Source organism: Bos mutus, chromosome 27 (genome assembly GCF_027580195.1).
Source record: "Bos mutus isolate GX-2022 chromosome 27, NWIPB_WYAK_1.1, whole genome shotgun sequence".
Classification (NCBI taxonomy): Eukaryota; Metazoa; Chordata; class Mammalia; order Artiodactyla; family Bovidae; genus Bos; species Bos mutus.
The window spans coordinates 26,317,374-26,340,078 of NC_091643.1; the positions used below are offsets into that span (position 1 = coordinate 26,317,374).

General features: G+C 39.5%; 1 protein-coding gene and 2 non-coding genes across 3 annotated transcripts; all 3 read right to left on the bottom strand.

The window, feature by feature from the left end:
• Positions 1–6,747: 6,747 nt before the first annotated feature.
• FRG1 (FSHD region gene 1) lies at positions 6,748–20,672 on the bottom strand. The gene is made up of 9 exons (XM_005887166.3): positions 20,425–20,672; positions 16,089–16,159; positions 14,642–14,767; positions 13,382–13,439; positions 12,946–13,060; positions 11,241–11,345; positions 8,894–8,985; positions 8,083–8,193; positions 6,748–6,862 (listed from the first exon to the last, which is right to left on the bottom strand). The coding sequence occupies exons 1-9, from the start codon at positions 20,484–20,486 to the stop codon at positions 6,826–6,828; spliced, it is 777 nt and encodes a 258-aa protein (XP_005887228.1). The 5' UTR covers positions 20,487–20,672; the 3' UTR covers positions 6,748–6,825.
• Positions 12,360–12,432, bottom strand: LOC138986002 (small nucleolar RNA U2-30). Its single transcript, XR_011462953.1, has one exon. It is a non-coding gene; the product is annotated as a small nucleolar RNA U2-30 (small nucleolar RNA).
• On the bottom strand, positions 12,540–12,616 carry LOC138986003 (small nucleolar RNA U2-19). Its single transcript, XR_011462954.1, has one exon. It is a non-coding gene; the product is annotated as a small nucleolar RNA U2-19 (small nucleolar RNA).
• Positions 20,673–22,705: the final 2,033 nt, after the last annotated feature.

A 22,705-nucleotide genomic window follows, 5' to 3' on the forward strand; every position in this document is an offset into this window, starting at 1 on the left:
ATTATAGAAAGAGCACACCAGTGAGGAATGAAAAAGGCAGTAAAAGGAACATGGAAAAAGAAAAATTGGTAATCATAGGTTGGCAGGTGGGAGAGGTTGAAGAGTCTGTGATGGACATATAGAAGGTCTCCCAGAGAGCAGTTTTGGACTAAAAATGAAAAACGGGGGCATACAAGAAGCTTTCTGTAGGAACTGGGGAATAAATTATTTTCCCAAACAATAGAAAGAAGTGATACACATGCATAATTCCTGCTGCTCTGCTTTAAAGGTGACCTATACTAGGAAATAAGGTCCATCTAGTCAAGGCTATGGTTTTTTCAGTCATCATGTATGGATATGAGAGTTGGACTGTGAAGAAAGCTGAGCGCCAAAGAATTGATGCTTTTGAACTGTGGTGTTGGAGGAGGCTCTCGAGAGTCCCTTGGACTACAAGGAGATCCAACCAGTCCATTCTGAAGGAGATCAGCCCTGGGATTTCTTTTGAGGGAATGATGCTGAAGCTGAAACTCCAGTACTTTGGCCACCTCATGCGAAGAGTTGACTCATTGGAAAAGACTCTGATGCTGGGAGGGATTGGGGGCAGTAGGAGAAGGGAATGACAGAGAATGAGATGGCTGGATGGCATCACTGACTTGATGGACGTGAGTTTGAGTGAACTCCAGGAGTTGGTGATGGACAGGGAGGCCTGGCGTGCTGCGATTCATGGGGTTGTAAAGAGTCAGACATGACTGAGACACTGAACTGAACTGAACTGATACTAGGAAATGGCAGATTTCTCTAGTATTCTTGCCTGGGAAATCCCACGGACAAAGGAGCCTGGTGGGCTACAGTCCATGGGGTCATAAAGAGTCAGACACAACTGAAGCGACTGAGCATGCACACGTACAACTTAAATTTCCAGGTGGTACAGTTAGTTAGGGAACTAAGGTTAGAAACCATGACTTGATTCCTTACCTTGGAGTCTACTTTTCTTTAAGTTTCCACCTTTTTAAAGGAGTAAAGAGACATGCTTTATTTTCTGTATTCTCTCCCTTACAGTTCCACTTAGTATCTGAGGACCAGGATTAAGAAATAGCATGATGGAAAAATAAACACTAATTAGTAGTGCTACACTCTTTTTGTCTCTGCAGCACTCAGAACAGGATTGCAAAACCTCATCAGGTCTGCAGAACACTGTGAGGACGCCTACAGGTTTTAATTTACAAGTCCTCGCTGTACACTCTGAAAAGAAAATCTAGGTGTTTTTTTTTTTTTTTATGCAATACAAAGGCAGGGTTGAAACACAAGATCAGATGGAAAGAATGCTTATTCTTTTTCCATCATGGAAAATAAGCCTCAGTAATGGTTTAAGAGAAGTAGCCCAGTGGCAAAATATTAAACAGAAATAAATCAAATAATGCCAGAGATTTTCCTAGGGGTGAAGTATTAATACATAGGAAATGTCATAAAATAAAACCTGCCTTAACACCATTTCGTTTAGTGAAATATGCATAAAAAACACTTGTATAAGATGTTAATATTAGGGGATCTGTAGTGAAGAGTATAAAGGAAATCTGTACAATTTTTGGAACTTTTCTGTAAATCTAAAATTATTCAAAGATTTTCTCCACCTCTCTCTCCGGTGTGAGGACCCAGCAAGATGACGACCAGCAAACCATGAAGAGACTCTCACCAGGAATTGAATCAGCCAGCACCTTGTTCTTGGACTTACCAGTCTCTGGAACTGTGATAAATAAATGTCTCTTGTTGAAGTAAAAAAATAAAATTAAAAAAACAAAAAACAAAAAACAACACCCACCCACACAAACTCACTGTAAACTAATAGGTAGATGAGGAAAAAGAGAAAGTAAAGGCATGAAATTATTCTTTTTCTCATTTTCTTACTAATCTTTTAATTAAATGAATGGATTTCAAGATGAGTGAGTCTGAAAAAATTACCACAGAAAAATTATCACATTATATCCCTTAGGCTATTATTGATAATAATAATACCATAGAAGAACAATAACTTGAAAAGTCATTTTGATGTTTTTCACCTGTTAGCTATCATGCCATAATTTAGTTAATAAAATATGATGTTAATCTAGCATATTTTAATAATTCTTCTGCATCATAAGAGTTTGGAGCAATTGAGTAAATATAATTCCTGCAAAAAAGAGTTGAAGTATGGACTGATTAGTGTCTACACTAGAGTTGACCCAGGAATTCCACAGCATTTGGGTGGGTATTGGGCCATCTGGTACGCTGAGTCCATTTTAGGACTTCAGTCCTATTTTAAGATATTTGAATATTTTAACTATTCTTTCTGTAAGATGTTGAGTTTTGTATCTGTATCTAAAAATTCCAGGCAGGTCCTTAATTTGGGGAAGAGTGGGCAGAGAGTAAGAGTTTGAGTAAGTCATGGTGGAGCAGCTTGACTAGACTAACCTTCTCACATGACAGAAATTAAACTTTGGACAAAATAGTAAAAATTATCTAAAGGTAATAGAGGGTGACCAAAAGTATGTAGAAACTTGAGGAGAGTTAATTCTAGTAAGAAGGAAATAACATTCTTAACATTTTTTTCAACTTAGGGCAGGCCCCAGGAAGTGCCACTAAGAGTCATTAATACTCATACAGAAACCTTACTGTTACTAAAACTTAAATCTTACATGAGGAATCTGAGGACAGAGTTCAGAGCAACTAAATAGTCTAGACATGAGGCATGTGTGAGGACATGAAGACACATGTGAGGCATGTGTCTTCTCTAGACACAAGTCTAGAATTTGGAGTCTAGACACATAGTCTAGACATGAGACATGTGTCTTCTCTAGACACAAATCTAGAATTTGGAGCTTGAGATCAACCAAATTAAACAATATCAACAATCAACTACTAAGTAATATCAACAAAAATTCTTCAGAGGGACAAATCAGAATCCACAGTTTCTACAATATATTATTCACAACATCCAGGATACAGTCTAATTAAATCAGACATATGAAGAACATACTAAAAAGGAAAGGCAAGCAGTGGTGACTGACCCAGATGTTGGAATTAGTAGACAAGGATTTTTAAGGGAGCTATTATAACTCTGCCTAAAAACAAAAACACCAAAAAAGACTTTAATGAATGGATAGGAAATTCCAGCAGAGAAAAAGAAATTTTAACAACAAAGCAAAAACCACAGGAGGATCAAATGGATTCTAGAAGTGAAGAATAGTGTCTGAGATGAAAAAGTGATGGGTTTAACAGCAGTTTAGAGATGAAAAAAGAGTGAGTCTGTGAACATGAAGATAGAAAAACCTTCAAGATGATCTAATCTGAAAATGTGTGAGCAGTCAAAATCAGGTGTGGGGAGCTTTTTATTTGTACTTTTATTGTATATAGCCTACCTTTTCATAAGTTTACTAGACTAGTAAGTCAGGGGAATGTTTCATCAGAACGCATCTTTAAAAATGTTTATTTTTGTCTGCACTGGGTCTTCGTTGTTGCGTGGACTTTCCTCTAGTTGCGGCAAGCAGGGGCTATTCTAGCTGCCGTGCACCGGCTTCTCATTGTGGCGGCTCCTCTTGTCGCAGAGCACAGGCTCTAGGGCGCGTGGACCCAGTAGTTGCAGCTCCTAGGCTCTAGAGCACAGGCTCAACAGTTGTAGTGCAGGGGCTTAGTTGCTCTGCCGCATGTGGGATCTTCCCAGGTCAGAGATTTAACCCGTGTCTCCTGCATTGGCAGGTGGATTCTTTACCACTGAGCTACCAGGGAAGCCCAGGACGTATCTTGATTTTGACAGTGCTTTAAACAAAATTTCTCATGATATGCTTATGTACAAGATGGAAAAATGTGGACCACATGGCTCTCTGTACATTCATTCTTGATCTCTGCCACTCTTCTAGACTGACTTCAGTGCTACATAATGGGGGTTATATAAAATGCAATACCCGAAACAGGGAAGGAACACTGACCTGTTACCTGCGATTTTTTACTTACTTGTTATCCTCCTTCACTAGTATATAAACTCCATGAAGACAAGAAATGCCTATCTGTATCCTCCTAGATGCCAAGACCTGAAATTAGTCCTGCTGTCTTGAACAGGGGCAGACACTGGGTTAACATGAAGATGAGCATGGTGACAAGAAATCCAGGAATGTATTACATTCAGAAATTCAGGTTAACAGAATGTTTGTTTCAGGGAACTCAGTCAGCTGGCAGCGGGTCCCTGGTGCCAAGCTAGTGTTGGAAATAAGACTTAAGTCTCTTGCGTGCTTAGTTGCTCAGTCATGCCCAACTCTTTGCGACCCCACGGACTGAAGCCCGATAGGCTCCTTTGTCCATGGGGATTCCCCAGGCAAGAACACTGGAGTGGGTTGCCATGCCCTCCTCCAGGGCATTTTCCCAACCCAGGGATTGAACCTAGGTCTCCCGCCTTGCAGGTGGATTCTTTACCAGCTGAGCCACCAGGGAATCTGTCTCTTGAGGGTAGTGTTTCTCCAAGTGTGTTTTAGAGGCCTGCTTCAGAATTACCTGGAGTGCTTGTTAAAAACTGGGGGACTAATCTTAGATTTGTTAAGCCTGTGTCTCTAAGGATGGGTCTTGGAAATCTACAGGTATCCTAGACAATTCTTATGTATATACATTTATTTTTAGGGGTTGGGGAGCTGACAAAAGCAAGGAATGGACTAAGTCCTAGGGCAAGTTTCACAGTCTTGGCACCAGTGGCAATTTGATTGGATGATTCTTTGTCAAATTATTCGGGGTGGGGGGTGCTGTCCTGTGCATTGGAGAATGTTTAGCAGTATCCCTAGTTTCTAATCCTCTAGATCTCATATTACCCCCTCCTCTCCCAGTTGTGACAACCAAAAATGTCTCCAGACATTCCAAAATGTCCCCTGTGGGCAAAATTGGCCCTGCTTGAGAACCACTGCTTTGGGGGATAAAAAGGAGGAGAAAGCAACACTGGAGAATGTCAAGCTGTTGGAACTAGGATGCCACGTTAGGGTGAGAGCTACAACAGAAGTTCCTCTACAAGGCTTGTTATGTTGGTGGCTTAGCAACATTTTTGTAGAGGGGCCATGGGAGTCTAGAGTTGGTGACAGATGGAATATAGAGGCTGAGAACTAGACAGGGTGTCACACCAGGTCTTGGTCATGGCTGTGCACTGGAATCAACATGGAATTGTAAAAACATAAAAATCCATCAGCCAGCCTTAGCTCTACTGAAGCAGAATTTCCAGTGAAGTCCAGGTACTTGGTACACAACCTGGATTCAGGAACACTCACAGGGTTAGATGACATCCTGAGCACTGTGTTCAGGAACTCAGAAGGAGACAGTTCAGTTCAGTTCAGTCGCTCAGTCGTGTCCAATCTTTGCGACCCCATCGACTGCAGCACGCCTGGCCTCCCTGTCCATCACCAACTCCCGGAGTTTACCCAAACTCATGTCCATTGAGTCAGTGATGCCATCCAACCATCTCATCCTCTGTTGTCCCCTTCTCCCACCTTCAATCTTTCCCAGCATCAGGGTCTTTTCAAATGAGTTGGTTCTTTGCCTCAGGTGGCCAAATTATTGGAGTTTCAGCTTCAACATCAGTCCTTCCAATGAATATTCAGGACTGATTTCCTTTAGGATGGACTGGTTGGATCTCCTTGCAGTCCAAGGGACTCTCAAAGAGTCTTCTCCAACTCCACAGTTCAAAAGCATCAATTCTTCAATGCACAGCTTTCATTGTAGTCCAACTCTCACATCCATAAATGACTACTGGAAAAACCATAGCTTTGACCTTTGTTGGCAAAGTAATGTCTCTGCTTTTTAATATGCTGTCTAGGTTGGTCATAGCTTTTCTTCCAAGGAGTAATTCACGGCTGCAGTCACCATCTGCAGTGATTTTGGAGCCCAAAAAAAGTCTGTCACTGTTTCCACTGTTTCCCCATCTATTTGCCATGAAGTGATGGGACCAGATACCATGATGTTAGTTTTCTGAATGTTGAGCTTTAAGCCACCTTTTTCACTCTCCTCTTTCATTTTCATCAAGAGGCTCTTTAGTTCTTCTTTGCTTTCTGCCATAAGGGTGGTGTCATCTGCATATCTGAGGTTATTGATATTTCTTCTGGCAATCTTGATTCCAGCTTGTGCTTCATCCAGCCCAGCGTTTCAGCCCAGGAGATAGACTGGGCATAAAACTGCCTGGGCAAAGCAGACCTCAGCAATGCTTAGTGTCTGAACCTCTTTCATAGCTCCCTTTCCATCCCACAAGTGAGGATGAAAGCATTACATACATATTTGTTATGGCTAGACGATCCTAAGTATGGAATTTCCTCAATTTTACTCTTAGCCTCTGTTCTGAACCTACTTGCTCTTTTGTGATGTTTCCTGTTTTCACCCCACTGCTTAATGCAATTTCTTTCTCTCTGTCCAGCCCCCTCATCCTGTTATTTGCTTGGCTTGTGTATGATCTGGGCAGTTTCAGAGGTAGAATCAAAGCCTTGCTGATGGACTGGGAGTTTCTAACTTCCTTTTAAAGGCACTTCTCAGACACCTATTGTATTAAGAAATGGAAAGTAAGACTGTAAAGCAGTAAGACAGCTTCCACAAACTGCACAAGAAATATTAGTTTCATATAGTAGAACCTCATCCTTTTGACAGGAAATCCAGAAAAGAAAAAAAATTCTGTGCCACTTTCCAAGTACCTCCATGGGGAAGCTCAATTAAACTTGATTAATCTTCGTTAAATCTAGCTACTGGTTCAGCAAGAATTACAAAACAGCCCAATAATTCTGTAAAAACATTGGTTTTATTATCCAAAAAAAAAAAAAAACCCACAAAAGGAGAAGACAGAAACAAAAATCCTGGTCATTTGCAGTATCTATCAGCTTTCAATTTGGCTCTCCTGTTTAAACAAAAAACAAATAATAAAAAAATTAATCTATGTGAAAACATGTCATATAGTGGTCACCTGCTACTAAAATCATAAACTTGTGTTCGGCAATTGTGCCCTCAGTTTCAGCTATTATCTTACCATGCTGCTTATGGTAAAATATTTTAATTAAAATGTTTACTTCTCAATTTTATGTTTCATAATACATGGGATTTTATTCTTACAAAAAACACTTTTCCTAATCTTTAACTCATGTTGCCTAAGGGCTTTTAAAATCCATAACAGCAATTTAATTGCCTCTGAATTTAAGCATGGCCTAAACTTCTATTTAATACAGTGGGAATGTTGTATTTTCATAACTGATAAAGGTTACAGGACACAGACCTTATTCTGTTTCTTTCAATTCCATATCCTGATTACTTTAATTGACTATTCTTGATTGCCTAGAAATAGGTACGTTAATACGCTCAGCTGGAAATAATCATCATTTGCTGTCTTCAGGTAGTCACTTAATTGACTGGTTAACAGGAAATACCTGATAAAGCACTGTTATTATCAAGTAATCTAAAGAAATATCTTAAAGCTAACTTTGCAACATAGGACTTGAACAGTGGCAGACTACCAAATTCTCTTCTGATCTGGTGCTTACTTGATGTGTACTTGTAAGCTCACAGCTAAGCCTCTCCAACCATTTTACTAATGTTGGAAATCCAGGACACTACTTTCTTAAATAGGAACTAATAAACAAATATTAATAATGTGCTATGTTGAATATCCTGCACATGTATGAATTCAACTTAACAAAGTGCTTCAATTTTATCAAGTTTATACTTAGAAATTTTTAAGCTGACATTTATCTCATTTTTGGAAACCTCTAGTACTTTGAACAGAGCCCACTGAATTTTAAAATTAGTCAAACTACTTCTCTCTAGCCCTGGTTTTAACAGTTACAAAAAAGTCAATGGTAAATGAATTTATGAAGTAGTTTTGGTCAAACCTGAATTGCTTGTAACAAAATATATAAGCACTTGGAATCTGGCTATTTCCAAAAATTTTTTTTGGTGATCTTTTCCCAGACTTACAATGTCCCTTTTAAGGTAATACCACCACATTCAAAACTTAGAAATAAAGACAATTTTTTAAAATTACAGTAATTAAGAAAAGAACATGTGTTTATACACCACTTCTATTGGACACTGAAAATAGTTGGAAATGAATAAAAATTTACTTACCTGTCCAGAAGTGTTTCATGCAAGAATCCATCTTTCCGGGCCTTTTTTAGAATTTTACTGTCTTCTTTACTTATTTTAAGCTTGTGGTCTTGGAAGCTCTGGAATTTTTTTCTGTTAAGAAAATGCCTTTCTTGAAAAATGTCTCAAACTTTGATTATACATGTTTACTAACAAGCTTACTAATATTTAAGTTTTTCATTTACTAAAAAAACCCCTGTTTTTCTCAAATAATTTACAACTTTTCAACAACAAAAATGACCTTTCTACCCCACCATCAAGAAGGCAGTTGTCTGGGTAGCACTACAAACTTAATTAACACTTGGGAGTGTTGGCTGGAGTCTCCTGTGTCCTGGCAACGTTTGACAGGCTTTATGTACTGACAGTGACAGCCACTCTACAGAGCAGGACTGTTGTTTAGTTGCAAAGTTGCATCTGACTCTTTGCGACCCCATGGATGGTAGCCCACCAGGCTCCTCTGTCCATGGGATTCTCTAGGCAAGAATACTGGAGTGGGTTGTCATGCCCTCCTCCAGCGGATCTTCCCGACCCAGGGACTGAACCTGCATCTCCTGCATGGCAGGCGGATTCTTTACCACTGAGCCACTGGGGAAGCCTTGAGCAGGGAGAACAGACCAATCCAGGTGACGGGAATGTTGAAACCTGAACCCTTACGAGAGGCATTCAGCTCAGTGCCCTGTCCTAGATTCTGTATTATGTTGTCTTTTCTTGTCTTTCAGGTCTTTTATTTTAGGTGTCTTGAGAAGCATGTCACTGCCAAACCTATGGTTCTAAAAGAAACAAAAATACCTACACGTAATTGATTTCACACTGTTTGACATTTCCTTTGTCTTCTTCTGGAATATCATCTTTTTTCTTAGTTTCTCTTTCGGCACAGGATCTGATCTATATATTGGAGATGAGAATACAGAGGTTACACATTTATCTTCCCCTGCTCCACCTTATTACAAAAGAACATTCTAGATGATTTCTTATACAAAAGAAGAAAACAGCTTGGCAGTTAGATTCAGAAAAAAACAAGTTCTAGATATGTTTATATATATATGTAACTTACATAAGTAATTGCTATTATATGTTTCCTTAGAGCCCTTAAACGTGAGAAAAACTAAAGAGAAAATTACTTGAAAAGCATTTTACAGATCAGATATCACTATGCCAATTAGGCAATAATTTAACTAGTTTAATTTTGACTCCAAAACTAAATACAGTAGAATCAAATTATCCTGCTATTTAGTGTACACTTTATAACACTGAAAGTTTAAGACAGTAGCTGTTTTACTATGCACAGGCTTTTACCAAATGCTTCAAAGCTTTTGACATAACACAACTTGTTTCTACCTAATTGGAATTTATCCCTCTTAAATCCTTTTACCTTCATAAGTTTTGACAGATACTATCACCTGCAATAGATTAACTGACACAGATATAACAATTAAGATCAACTGAGTAGGGCAAAGGGCTTCCCTGGTGGCTTAGATGGAGAAGACTGCCTGCAATGCAGGAGCCTGGGGTTCGATCCCTGGGTGGGGAAGATCCCGTGGAGAAGGGAATGGCTACCCACTCCAGTATTCTTGACTGGAGAATGGAGTGGGGCAGGAAGGGGATAGAATTCAGGGCCAAGGAACTGGCATCTGCAACCCAAAGGACCAACATCTTGAAAGTGATCTCTGTGGCTTACAGCACGTTCCAAGACTGCTTTGAAAGTTGTAGGCGATAATAAGGCATGTGCGATTAATATGTGTGCAACCACTCTGGCTGGAGGAGTCCTCAAAGAGCTGTGGAAATCCTGTACTGCGACACTATACTGCCCTTGGCAGGAAGGGATGTGTTCTGGTAGGTAAGGCCAGTCTATGAAGGTGGACGCTGACGCAGACAAGCAGAGCCTGCAATGTGGAAGGGAGGGTGGACCGAGTCCTGATTATCGCTGCTCAGAGGTTCCAGGTACCTGCCCAACCAAACAGACCCAGGGAAACCTGACAGGTACTTCATATAAAAACAGCTGCAACTGTTGATAAATACAGCATAATTTTTTTTCCTTCTGTAGTTGTGCAAAGTACTGCTCATAGAGTTGCACTGTTTGTCTTCAATAATCATACTTTTATAATGTAATCCAAGTAAACAATTTAAACATGATACAAAAAATTAAATATAATTAAAAATGAAATAAATAGGTGAGTGGGATCTTAGTTCCCTGACCAGGGATAGAACCCGTGCCCCTGCAGTAGAAGCCTGGAGTCTTAACCACCAGACCACCAGAGAATGCCCCACCAGCATTTTTCTAGTGACTTGCTTTCGGAGAAGCAATGTGCTGTGGAATGTAACTTCTAGGGTCAGTTGGGCCTGGATATGCATTCTGTCTCCACTTTCGCTGTGTGACTTCGTGCAGTGACTGATCAAAACAGTGAGGATTTAAGGATGGTTAGAGGCTGTTCCTCCCCTGGACAGTTAAAAGATAATAGTAACTATCTTATAGGAACACTAAAGACAATCATGCATGTGCCTAGAGCTATTTGCTTTAGTTTTATGTATTGAATAATTGAAAAATATTATGACTAACACTTTTAAAAATTACAACAAAAGAAAATCTAGGTTTTAGATTTAAATTTTTTTTGGATATTTTTAGCAGCAAAAATGGCTTTTGAGAAAACTATGGAAGATATACTAAAACTTCTAATTCCTGAGTTATCTAGAATGGTATTTCTTTCTCCATCAATCAACTTCAAATGATGAAAGGAAGAGTTACTGGTATTAACATTCTTGTTTCAAAAGATTAGCGATATTTTTGAGGTTAAAAAGAATACTGTAAGACTGTAAAACTGAAGATTATGAGAACTGAGAATATTTAAAAAGTAGAATCAAATATATGACACAGAATTTAAAACAAAATGTATACACATACTTGATAGATGCATTTAAGTTATGCTGATAGAGAAAATGTAACGTGGATTTTTATGCTTTATTTATAAGAATTAGGCCACTTTAAAAAAGGCTTTTTTTCATTTCTTTCTGCCTTCCACCATGGCCCTCACTAATTAATGCATTACACACAGTGAGTGTGGATCAGACTGCAACATTTTAAACGGACGTAGTCACACCATATATGTGACGTGCATTAGTCTATAGAAAATTCTCATGATTACCTTTATCATTTCTTCTTCTCCTGCCGTTTTACTTTTTGCTTCTATATCACCTGCTTCATTGCATCTAATAAAACAGCTATTGGAGGCCAGTAAAGCCATTTTCCCCTAAATGAAACAAAATAAGAAGTAAGTTATAAGAATATCTGCAAAAAGATTCTTAACTCTTGAGATTGAACTGATTCCTTCCCGAATCTAAAAGGAATCAGGAACAAGAATGTGAAGAAAACCTAGAAAAAAACACACAGAAAAGCAAATCAGAATCATTTATAATCTTACTACTCAAAGATAATCACATTAAATACTTTTAATTTATTCTATTAGTAGGTTTAGTAGGACTAAATTCTAACTATATGGAATAGAATTATTTCCTTTGGTCTCTAAGATTTACTGGGATATAATTGATTTAGTCAGTTTTTTTTTTTTTTTTTTTAATTAGCTTTAAAGAAAAAAAAATATAATGTATTTTACTCAAATAGTAATACTTTAAGATTTTACTCCATAATTAGAAAATATAAAAAAATAATAGTTGAAGTATAATCAATTATACTTCAATAACATTAAAAAAAAAAGAAATGCAGAAAAAGAATAGAAAAGCTAGCCGTCGATGCCTCTGAATTTATTGCTCAGAACTTTTAAGAATCAATGTGTGAGGGACTTTTGGGTGTAGGAAGAATTTAATTATCTATCATAACCAGTGACCAAAGTGCTAATAACATGAGTTTGATTTAATTTCTTATTTGAGGGAGTGAGGGCTGAGTTTCCTGTCATCTGCATGACTCTTGGTAAGCTGGGATGTGGCTGTGATTTAGTCCAAGATGATTTAAATCTGTGCTGCTGATTTTTCTGCTGAGTCCCTTTTCTGCATTAAAGTTTTACTTGTTACACCAGAGACTTTTAAGTCTTTCTTTAAAATTTTAAAACTTAGTGTCTTCCCCCAAAATAAAGTGAAATGAAAATCCCTAAAATTCTGTATGATGGTAGTATCTGAGCCATCATATTGCCTTATGATATGCTGGCCTTTTCTGTTGATATAATGAGAAATAGCTATTCAGTTTCTTTGCCAATTAAAAAAAAATTTTTTTTTTTGGTTTTTGCTACTGAATGTTTTTTTTAAAATTCTGAGCTCAGATCAAGTGTAGAAACCTTCACAGTTATAAAGGTCCATAGTAATAAAAACTTTTCATCATTGCTCAGAACTGATCAGCCTTTAATACACACAACTCACCCATCAATAAAGTCCTCAGTTATCTGCTGTCACCTTTACACACACACACACACTTTATTTTAAATTCTTTAGCTTCTCAGAACTACAGAGATCATGTATCAGGTAGACTAAAAGGTCTGATGCTCAGATTTGGCTATTTTCATCACTGATCCACTTCTGTAAGAGCAGATCTCAGAGACTTGAATGAGTTTCTTATATATTTTGGACATTAACGCTTTAACAGATATCTAGCTTGTAAGTACTTTTCCCCAGTCCACAGCATGTCTTTTCACTCTGTTGATTGTTGTGTTTTTTTTTCCTGTGTTGCACTATATTTTGAGATCTTTTGAAGGTTATAAATTCATGTTAGTTTTTAAAAATTTAATGCATTATATTATTGCACTCTACTTTTTTTTTTCCTGAAAATATGCTCTCGTTGACTGTTAGAGACTTTCTCTTACACTGAGAAGGAGCTTGTAAACAAAAAATAATAGTACTTACATCTTGAAAGACGGGTTCCCACTGCTCTCTAGGTCCAATTGCATCTGAACGCCCAACAACAAGTCCGTCTGAATTTATACCAAGGTATTTCCCATAGCCAGATTTCAGGGCAATTCTTCAGATTAATAAAATTGTTTAATGTTAAAAACTGAGAGAAATTTAAATGTGGAACATAAAAACGTGTGTATAAAATTCAGATTAACCACAGTTCCAATGTTCAAAAGCCATGTGTGGCAAGTGGCTACCATACTGGACAATGTGGTTCTGTGCATACAGGTTAATATTCTACTTTTTAAGTACAAGTACTATATAATACATTATGCAGCATTTTCCCAAATTCATTATTCTTCAAAAACACCACTTTTAATGGATATATTCTATTATAATGTATCGTGTTGTATTACAGTGTATTAATTATAGTTCAACTCAAGCTTACCTGGAATCAGACAATTTGACAGCTGTAAACTGCTCTGGAGGACTAGGGCCCTCATCAACTACAAGAGAAAACATTTTGAAGTAAATATGACATTTCTTATAAATATACATGTAAAAATACTCTTTAGCTTAAAAAAAGGTAGCTCTTTCTCTTTTAAAAACAAATGTAAGAATATTATATAATTATAATACAGTATTCTGGTGGTTCAGACAGTGAAGAACCCACCTGCCACAAAGCAGATGTGGGTTCAATCCCTGGGTTGGGAAGATCCCTTGGAGTAGGAAAAGGCAACCCACTCTAGTATTCTTGCCTGCAGAATCCCATGGACAGAGGAGCCTGGCGGGCTACAGTCCACAGGGTCACAAAGAGTCAGACATGACTGAATAACTTAACACATGACATAGAATTCATAGTATCAAGAGTTACTTTATCTTCAAATGTAGCTCTGTTAACATCTTGATTCTAGATCATCAAGACTCACTTTGGACTTCTGACCTCTACAGTTGTGTGATAATAAATTTGTGTTATTTTAAGCCAAAAAAAAAAAGAGAGAGAGAGAATACTTTATCTTCTATATGTAAAACTAAACTTTAGTTTTGTTAGAAAGTCTCTAACAGTCAATGAGAACATATGTTAAAAAAAAAACAAAAAAACTAAAGTTTAGTTTTACATATCTAATGAGATAGGTCAGCATGATGCTTATTTATTTAGTTACTTCCAAGATACTATCTCTTTGTGTTTTAAAATGCAGTCAGCACAAATAAGCACTTAATGTTTAAAAAACTAAAATGCTTTAATTTATTCAAGGGATGACCATTTGGACAAAAAGCTCTTAGTAATTTTCTAATTGCTTCATGTCTCATTAGTGCTTCTTCCCATGGGCTAAAAGAAAAGAGAAAACTTCAGATTAACAGTGCCCCGGGTTAGCTGTGGCAAAAGGTCTAAAGAGTAAAGGAATTCAAACTTTTGACTCATCTAGGTTTTCTTTTTCTTTCCTTTTATTATTTCAATTATTCACATTAGTTTGATTGCCATGGATACCCTTTTGGAACTTACAGAATGTTTTCAAGTGCTTACACTGGAAAGAGGGAGTTGCCAATAATGTAACTAGTGAGGAAGGAGAAAAGTGGAAGAGTCGAGTCGATGGATTCACTCCTCTGGCATATATTTGCTATTAGAATTTAGCCTAAGTGAATGAACGCCATAAAATATTAACTTCAAGTGGCCTTTTCCATCCCATTGCCTCTACCAGACACAAACCTTCTTTATGTGGAGCTCCCAGGGTAAAGAGTCCATTGTCGAGTGCGTGTATGTAGGTTCCTTGATCCATTTCAATTGCTATGGTTCCTGAAATCTCACCAAAGTTCGTGACTGTCCACCAGATTCCTAAAAGATAAAATCAGTCATTTAAATTTACATTTTGTATTTCTGACAGGAGGTTCTTACTTGCTGCTGTTGTCATTATAACTTATTAACTTTTTTTTGTTTTTAATTTTGCAGTTCTAGAGTAGTTGAATTCAGAGAGATAAAAAACAGGATGGTGGTTGCTAGGGACTAGGGGAGAGTGAGGTATGGGCATTTATAGTTTAATGGGTGAAAAGTTTCAGTTTTGTAAGATAAAAAAAATTCATCTTGAAGATGGATGGATGGTGATGGCTGCACAGTAGTGGGTATGCACTTAATGACACTGAACTGTACACTTAAAAACGGCTAAAGCAATGGATTTTATGTTAGGTATATTTTACTACAATTCAGATAATTTAGTGAGAGGTTTGCAAGATAATTTGAGTTTTTTCTGACTTATAATTGTTTCAGTACAAAAAAAATGTTTTACTCAGAATCATTATCAACATCCTATGATCATTCATTCTTTATTAAAAAGGTAGTAGTTAGTGATAGAAAATAATTTGTATTTTATATGTTCTGTGCTATACTGACCAAGTACACTTCATGTTGATTCTCCCCACATGACTTAGTTTCTAAATTCAATACAGTCAATTCAATACAGTCAATCCAACAGGATTTACTGTAGAAAGCAATACATTGATTATAAAATTTATATGGAAATACAAAGGATCTACAAGAGTATAAAGAAGTACAGAAGTATAAAGCTGGGAGATACACACCACCTGATTTCAAGACTTTATGAAATGACAGTAATCAAGACAAATATATAAACAGAACAACAGACAATAGACAAACCGCTGGAACAGAGTCCAGAAGTAGACTAACACATATAAAGTCAACTGATCTTTGACAAAGACAGCAAAGCACTTTAATGGGAAAGAAAGTCTATTCATCAATAGTGCTAGGACAACTGCATATCAATATGACAAAAAGAGAGAAAATAATTTGTAAAATACATTTGGTTAAATGATATTTATAAGCATCAGGCCTTTAAAATGATATATCAGAATCTCTGGGCTATTAAGTAGTCTAACAATGGCACCTATTAAGTCGGAGCCCTAAGTTTCCTCTCTCCTGTGCTTTGTTCTGATGATGAAGAAAAGGCATCAGACATCGACTGTGCTAGAACATAAAAGCAACCTATAACTCCAATATTTGAGCACTTTTAAGACAAACGTGAGTTGGCCATAAATTCCTTCCACTTTCTTTTTACTACTTATCCCTACTAGGAAAATATTTTTAAGGGGATCTCGACCAGTGCTAACTTTTCTCAGAATGAAGTAATAGAAAATTGACTCACCAACAATATCAAGCTGAGTTTCTTCATCTTCTTCTCTTTTTCTCTTCTTCTCTTTGCTCTTTTTCTTCTTACTACAGGAGATAATTTATATAGATGAGTTTAGATATATTGATTTGCATACTAAATGTAAGATGGAATCTTAGAAGACTCTTCTAAGATATACACTAATATATAAATTACTGATCTACAACAACATAACTTGATATACCCTCTTACTTCTAACACAGAGAAGTTACTTCTGATCCTGTTCATATTGTGTTACAGTTAAAGAAAACAGACTCAGGAGCCAGACTGCCTTTTAGAATCATGATTCTGTCATTTCTTAGCTCTGTGATTTTTTTGGAGAATTTACTTAATCTGTCAATTTCCCCACCTATACAAATGAGGATAACAATTTAATCCAACTCTTACTGTAAGGATTAGGAGTTAAGGCATGATCTTCATACATTACTTGTGAAAATGTAAAATGATGCAACCAGAAGAGTTTGGAGTTCTTGAAAAGTTAAACACGGAATTAGGTTTATGGAAACCACAGAATCTAATGATTCTCCTCCTAGGTTTACACCCAAGAGAAATGAAAACATAGGTCTGCACAGAAACTTGCATAAGAATATTCATAGCAGCATTATTCATAAGAGTCCCCAAAATGGAAACCCAAATGTCCATCAACTAATGAATGGATAAACAAAATGTGTTATGTCCATACAATGGAGCACTGGTGGTAGTTTAGCCACTCAGGCGTGTCTGACAATGTGCAACCCCATGGACTGTGGCCCACCAAGCTACTCTGTCCATGGCATTTCCCAGGCAAGAATACTGGAGTGGGCTGCCATTTCCTTCTCCAGGGGACCTTCCTCACCCAGGGATCAAATCTGCGTCTCCTGCATTGGCAGGCAGATTCTTTACCACTGAGTGACCTTCAGTTCAGTTCAGTTCAGTCACTAAGTCGTGTTCAACTCTTTGCGACCCCATGAACCCCAGCACGCCAGGCCTCCCTGTCCATCATCAACTCCTGGAGTTCACTCAAACTCACGTCCATTGACTCGGTGATGCCATCCAATCATCTCATCCTCTGCTGTCCCCTTCTCCTCCTGCCCCCAATCCCTCCCAGCATCAGGATCTTTTCCAATGAGTCAGCTCTTCGCATGAGGTGGCCAAAGTATTGGAGTTTCAGATTTAGCATCAGTCCTTCCAATGAACACCCAGGACTGATCTCCTTCAGAATGGACTGGTTGGATCTCCTTGCAGTCCAAGGGACTCTCAAGAGTCTCCTCCAACACCACAGTTCAAAAGCGTCAATTCTTTAGTGCTCAGCTTTCTTAATAGTCCAACTCTCACATCCATACATGACCACCGAAAAAACCATAGCCTTGACTGGACGGACCTTGGTTGACAAAGTAATGTCTCTGCTTTTTAATATGCTATCTAGATTGGTCATAACTTTCCTTTCAAGGAGTAAGCATCTTTTAATTTCATGGCTGCAATCACCATCTGCAGTGATTTTGGAGCCCCCCAAAATAAAGTCAGCCACTGTCTCTACTGTTTGCCCATCTATTTGCCATGAAGTGATGGGACCAGATGCCATGATCTTAGTTTTCTGAATGTTGAGCTTTAAGCCAACTTTTTCACTCTCTTCTTTCACTTTCATCACGAGGCTTTTTGGTTCATCTTCACTTTCTGCCATAAGGGTGGTGTCATCTGCATATCTGAGGTTATTGATGTTTCTCCCGGCAATCTTGATTCCAGCTTGTGCTTCATCCAGCCCAGCGTTTCTCATGATGTACTCTGCATATAAATTAAATAAGCAGGGTGACAATATACAGCCTTGACGTACTCCTTTTCCTATTTGGAACCAGTCTCTTGTTCCATGTCCAGTTCTAACTGTTGTTTCCTGACCTGCATACAGATTTCTAAGGAGGCAGGTCAGGTGGTCTGGTATTCCCATCTCCTTCAGAATGTTCCACAGTTTATTGTGATCCACACAATCAAAGGCTTTGGCATAGTCAATAAAGCAGAAATAGATGTTTTTCTGGAACTCTCTTGCTTTTTTGATGATCCAGCGGATGTTGGCAATTTGATCTCTGGTTCCTCTGCCTTTTCTAAAACCAGCTTGAACATCTGGAAGTTCACAGTTCACATATTGCTGAAGCCTGGCTTGGAGAATTTTGAGCATTACTTTACTAGCATGTGAGATGAGTGCAATTGTGCGGTAGTTTGAGCATTCTTTGGCATTGCCTTTCTTTGGGATTGGAATGAAAACTGACCTTTTCCAATCCTGTGGCCACTGCTGAGTCTTCTAAATTTGCTAACATACTGAGTGCAGCACTTTCACAGCATCATCTTTTAGGATCTGAAACAGCTCAACTGCAATTTTATCACTTCCACTAGCTTTGTTTGTAGTGATGCTTTCTAAGGTCCACTTGACTTCACATTCCAGGATGTCTGGCTCTAGGTGAGTGATCACACCATGATTATCTGGGTCGTGAAGATCTTTTTTGCATAGTTCTTCTGTGTATTCTTGCCTTCTCTTCTTAATATCTTATGCTTCTGTTAGGTCCATACCATTTCTGTCCTTTATTGAGTCCATCTTTGCATGAAATGTTCCCTTGGTATCTCTAATTTTCTTGAAGAGATTTCTACTCTTTCCAGACCTGGGAAGCCCTTAATGGAATATTATTCAGCCATAAAAGGAATGAGTACTGATACAACATAGATGAATCTTGAGAATGTTATCCTAAGTAAAAGAAGCCAGATACAAAATGCTGCATATTGTATCGTTCAGTTGTTCAGTTGTGTCCTAGCCTGCATATTGTATGATTCCATTTATATGGAATGTTTATGATGCAAACTGATACAGACAAAAGGTGGATTAGTGGTTGCCAGGGATTAGGGGATGAGCAGAACGTGGCTGCTGCTGCTGCTGCTAAGTCACTTCAGTTGTGTCCGACTCTGTGCGACCCCGCAGACGGCAGCCCACCAGGCTCCCCCGTCCCTGGGATTCTCCAGGCAAGAACACTGGAGTGGGTTGCCATTTCCTTCTCCAATGCACGAAAGTGAAAAGTGAAAGGGAAGTTGCTCAGTCGTGTCCAACTCTTTGCGACTCCATGGACTGCAGCCCACCAGGCTCCTCCGTCCATGGGATTTTCCAGGCAAGAGTACTGGAGTGGGGTGCCATTGCCTTCTCTGGAGCAGAACGTGGAGTGACTACTAAATGATGGTGGGGCTTCCTTCTGAGAGGATGAAAATGTTCAGCAATTCAACAGTGCTGAGCCTTGTGAATATACTAAAAACCACTGAATTCTACTTTAAAAGGGCGAATTTTATAGTATATGTAGTATATCTCAACAATAAAAAGCCCAAGAGTGACTTTTAAAAAAGTTAATAGGTATTGCTTAGAACAGTTCTTGGCACATATGAAATGCTACATGTGTGTTAATTATATTGACAGTTATAATGACTATAAGACACACTTGTTTGTATTTTCATCACAAAATAAGCTTTCACAAGCTAACTCTCTCCTCCCTATGAATTCAGACAGTAACAGTTTCGTATGTATTCAGGATAAATTCTTAATCCCAGACTCCTAGGCAGAGTTCTTGAGAGTCGTGGCTTCAGTTTGCTTCTTGACACTTTCTTTCCATCCCATCTAAAAGTACCTAAAACTCTTATCACTGAGACCAGGATGAAATGCTCAGCATTTGTGTAAATGATCAACCCTGAGCAAATCTACTAGTTAAAAAACAGGTGTACGTATGAGTGGCCAGATATCTTTTCCTAAAAAATCTCATAAATCACCAGGGTAACTTCTTCCTTGCATTTGGCTCTATTTATTTACTGTACACGTCACCTCGTTTAACCCTCAAAACAACCCTTTTCGAGCATCACTAATCCCCCCAAGAGGAATCTCAAAGATACTAAGGAACCTGCCACAAGATTAGTAATTGGGGGAGTCCAGATTCGAACCCATAGCCTTTTCAAAATCCGTATCTGCATAGTGCACTAAAATTAATTTTTTTTAAAGGTGGCAGGGAGGCAATGATGAAAACAGTTATCCCTAATAAAAGAAGTTACTTTTATAACCCATACGATCAGACTAACACAGCCCTACCAAGCATAGGTCTGGAGCTGGGGGTTCATGAAGGGAAATCCAACCTTGTGGCTCCTGGTCCCCCAGGTGGGCGCTGACATCTGAGGATCACGGCAAGAGGCCAGGCCCAAGGACTGGGAGCCTGAATGACAGCTGCCAGCGGCCCCAGGACACTCGCCCCAGGGAGGGGAAGGCCGAGCGGCGTCAAGAAAGAGGGCGAGAATCTCCCACGCAAACCCGCGTCCTTACCTCTTGGCCTTGGTTCCCTTGAGCACGAGTTTGGTGGACTTCACATAGGAGTACTCGGCCATGGTCGTGGCAAAAGACGTGAAGCGGAGCAGGAGCGGGCGACGGAGGCACAAAAGTGAAGCCCAAGCTCCCCGAAAACGTACGCTCCAGCAGAGACGGCACGTCTCCCCCCGGCCCCTGGCCTTTTTTCACCCCAACGTCAAGTCCCAAATAGAGTTCCACTTCCTGTTTACAGACTGGGTACGGCATCCGCAGAGGGCCGAAATAGACCCGCGTTTCTTTTTTTGCCTGCGCCCTGAGAACGGGCTTTTCCGAATGCGGAAGCCGGGGAGACGCGCCCTCTGGTGGACTCGGCGGGTCTCGCAGCCGAGCTGGGCGACTGGAGCCGCTCTGGAGAGAGTCCGCCTGCTAGGTCTTGGGAGGAGGCGGTAATTAGCTCAGGGATGCTTTGACTCAAATCAACCCTCCCGAAGCCGCTCCATGGACTGGTTCTGACTGCGCGCCCGCAGCCAAGGGCTGGGCCCGCGTGTGCAGCGGGGGCGTTGACTAACACAGGGCGCATTGTTTGGCCTTGGGCGACTTCACAAGCCGTCTCAATTGCGTAAACATTTATTGTACTCTTCGTACTTACGGAGACTCGAGTAATGCAGAGGAAACAAACAGGGAATAAAATAAAAGACAATTAAGTGCCAAGGTTTGGGCGGAAGATTTCACTAGCGCTGCAGGATTCTGGGTGGAGATGGGCAGGCGGGTGACAGGGAAAGTTAATGCATCAGAGAGGTCTTTCTCCGTATAGGGTGGATCTTAAGAGGCTTCCACAGCTTCAGTCCCTGCTCCCATCTCTTCAACAGTTTTATAATCTACTTCTCTGATTCCATCGTCTCTCCCTTCCAAACCATCTACTGTAGTGCCGAGTGATCTCTCTAAAGAAACAGCTGATCATTATCCCCCTTGTTTTCCTTGAGTCTCTAAGTCCTATCCCACTCTGTGACCCCATGTACTGTGGAACCCCAGGCTCCTCTGTCCTCCACTGTCTCCCGGAGTTTGCTCAAATTCATGTCCATTGAGTCATTGATGCTATCTAACCATCTCATCCTCTGTCGTCCCCTTTTCCTCTTGGCCTCAATCTTTTCCAGCTTCAGGGTCTTTTCTAGTGAGTCGGCTCTTTGCATCAGGTGGCCAATGTATTGAGGCTTCAGCTTCAGCAACAGTCCTTCCAATGAATATCCAGGGTTGATTTCCTTTAGGATTGACTGGTTTGATCTCCTTGCAGTCCAAGGGACTCTCAAGAGTCTTCTCCAACACCATGGTTTGAAAGCATCAGTTCTTCAGTGTTCAGCCTTCTTTATGGTCCAACTCTCACATCCGTGCATGACTATTGGAAAAACCACAGCTTTGACTATACAGACATTTGTCAGCAAAGTGATATCTCTGCCTTTTTAATACGCTGTCTAGGTTTGTCATAGCTTTTCTTCCAAGGAGCAAGGGTCTTGTAATTTCGTGGCTGCAGTCACCATCTGTAGTGATTTTGGAGCCTGAGAAAATAAAATTTGTCACTGCTTCCCTTTTTTTCCCCTTCTATTTTGCACTGGGGAAGGAAATGGCAGCCTACTCTGGTATTCTTTCCTGGAGAACCCCACGGACAGTATGAAAAGCCATTATCCCTAAAGTCTATTAAAGGGAGGCCTCCTGGTTTCGGGAGGGAGAATCCTAGTGCACGTAGTGAACTGGTGATCTTGGCCTCCTTCCCACCCCGGAACTCATGCTGCCTTAACCCCAGCCGCACAGCCTGACTGGAAATGCTTGAAAGCTCTGCCTTTACTTGTCCTGTCCAGAATGCTGCTCTAGCTGCTTACCCACCCTCTTTGTGTGGGCCCTGCCCCCTCCTTTTCAGCCTTTAAAACAAGTTCAGGCTTATTTCTTCCAAAAAGCCATCTTTGAGTAACTTCCTGTGTCTCCCCAAAGAGCCTTCATTTCTTATCCTAAAGCTTTACTGTGTGCTTTTTAAAGCACAGGAGCCGTGTGCTTATTTATACTTGTCTCATCTACACCCACACCCAATGCCTGCTTCACAATAGACCGTGCCTAAACATCAGTTAAAATATTAAGATTCCAAAGCCTGGGGTACGATAATGAAGGGAGTGGAACAGAGTGTGACTTGACTAGGTTGGGTTGCGATAGAAAAACAGAAGTAGACATGTTGGATGGGTAAGGAATAGCAGACCTTTGGATATTAGTTCCTTATTTATTTACCAGCTGTGTCTGCAACTTGGTGTCTCCT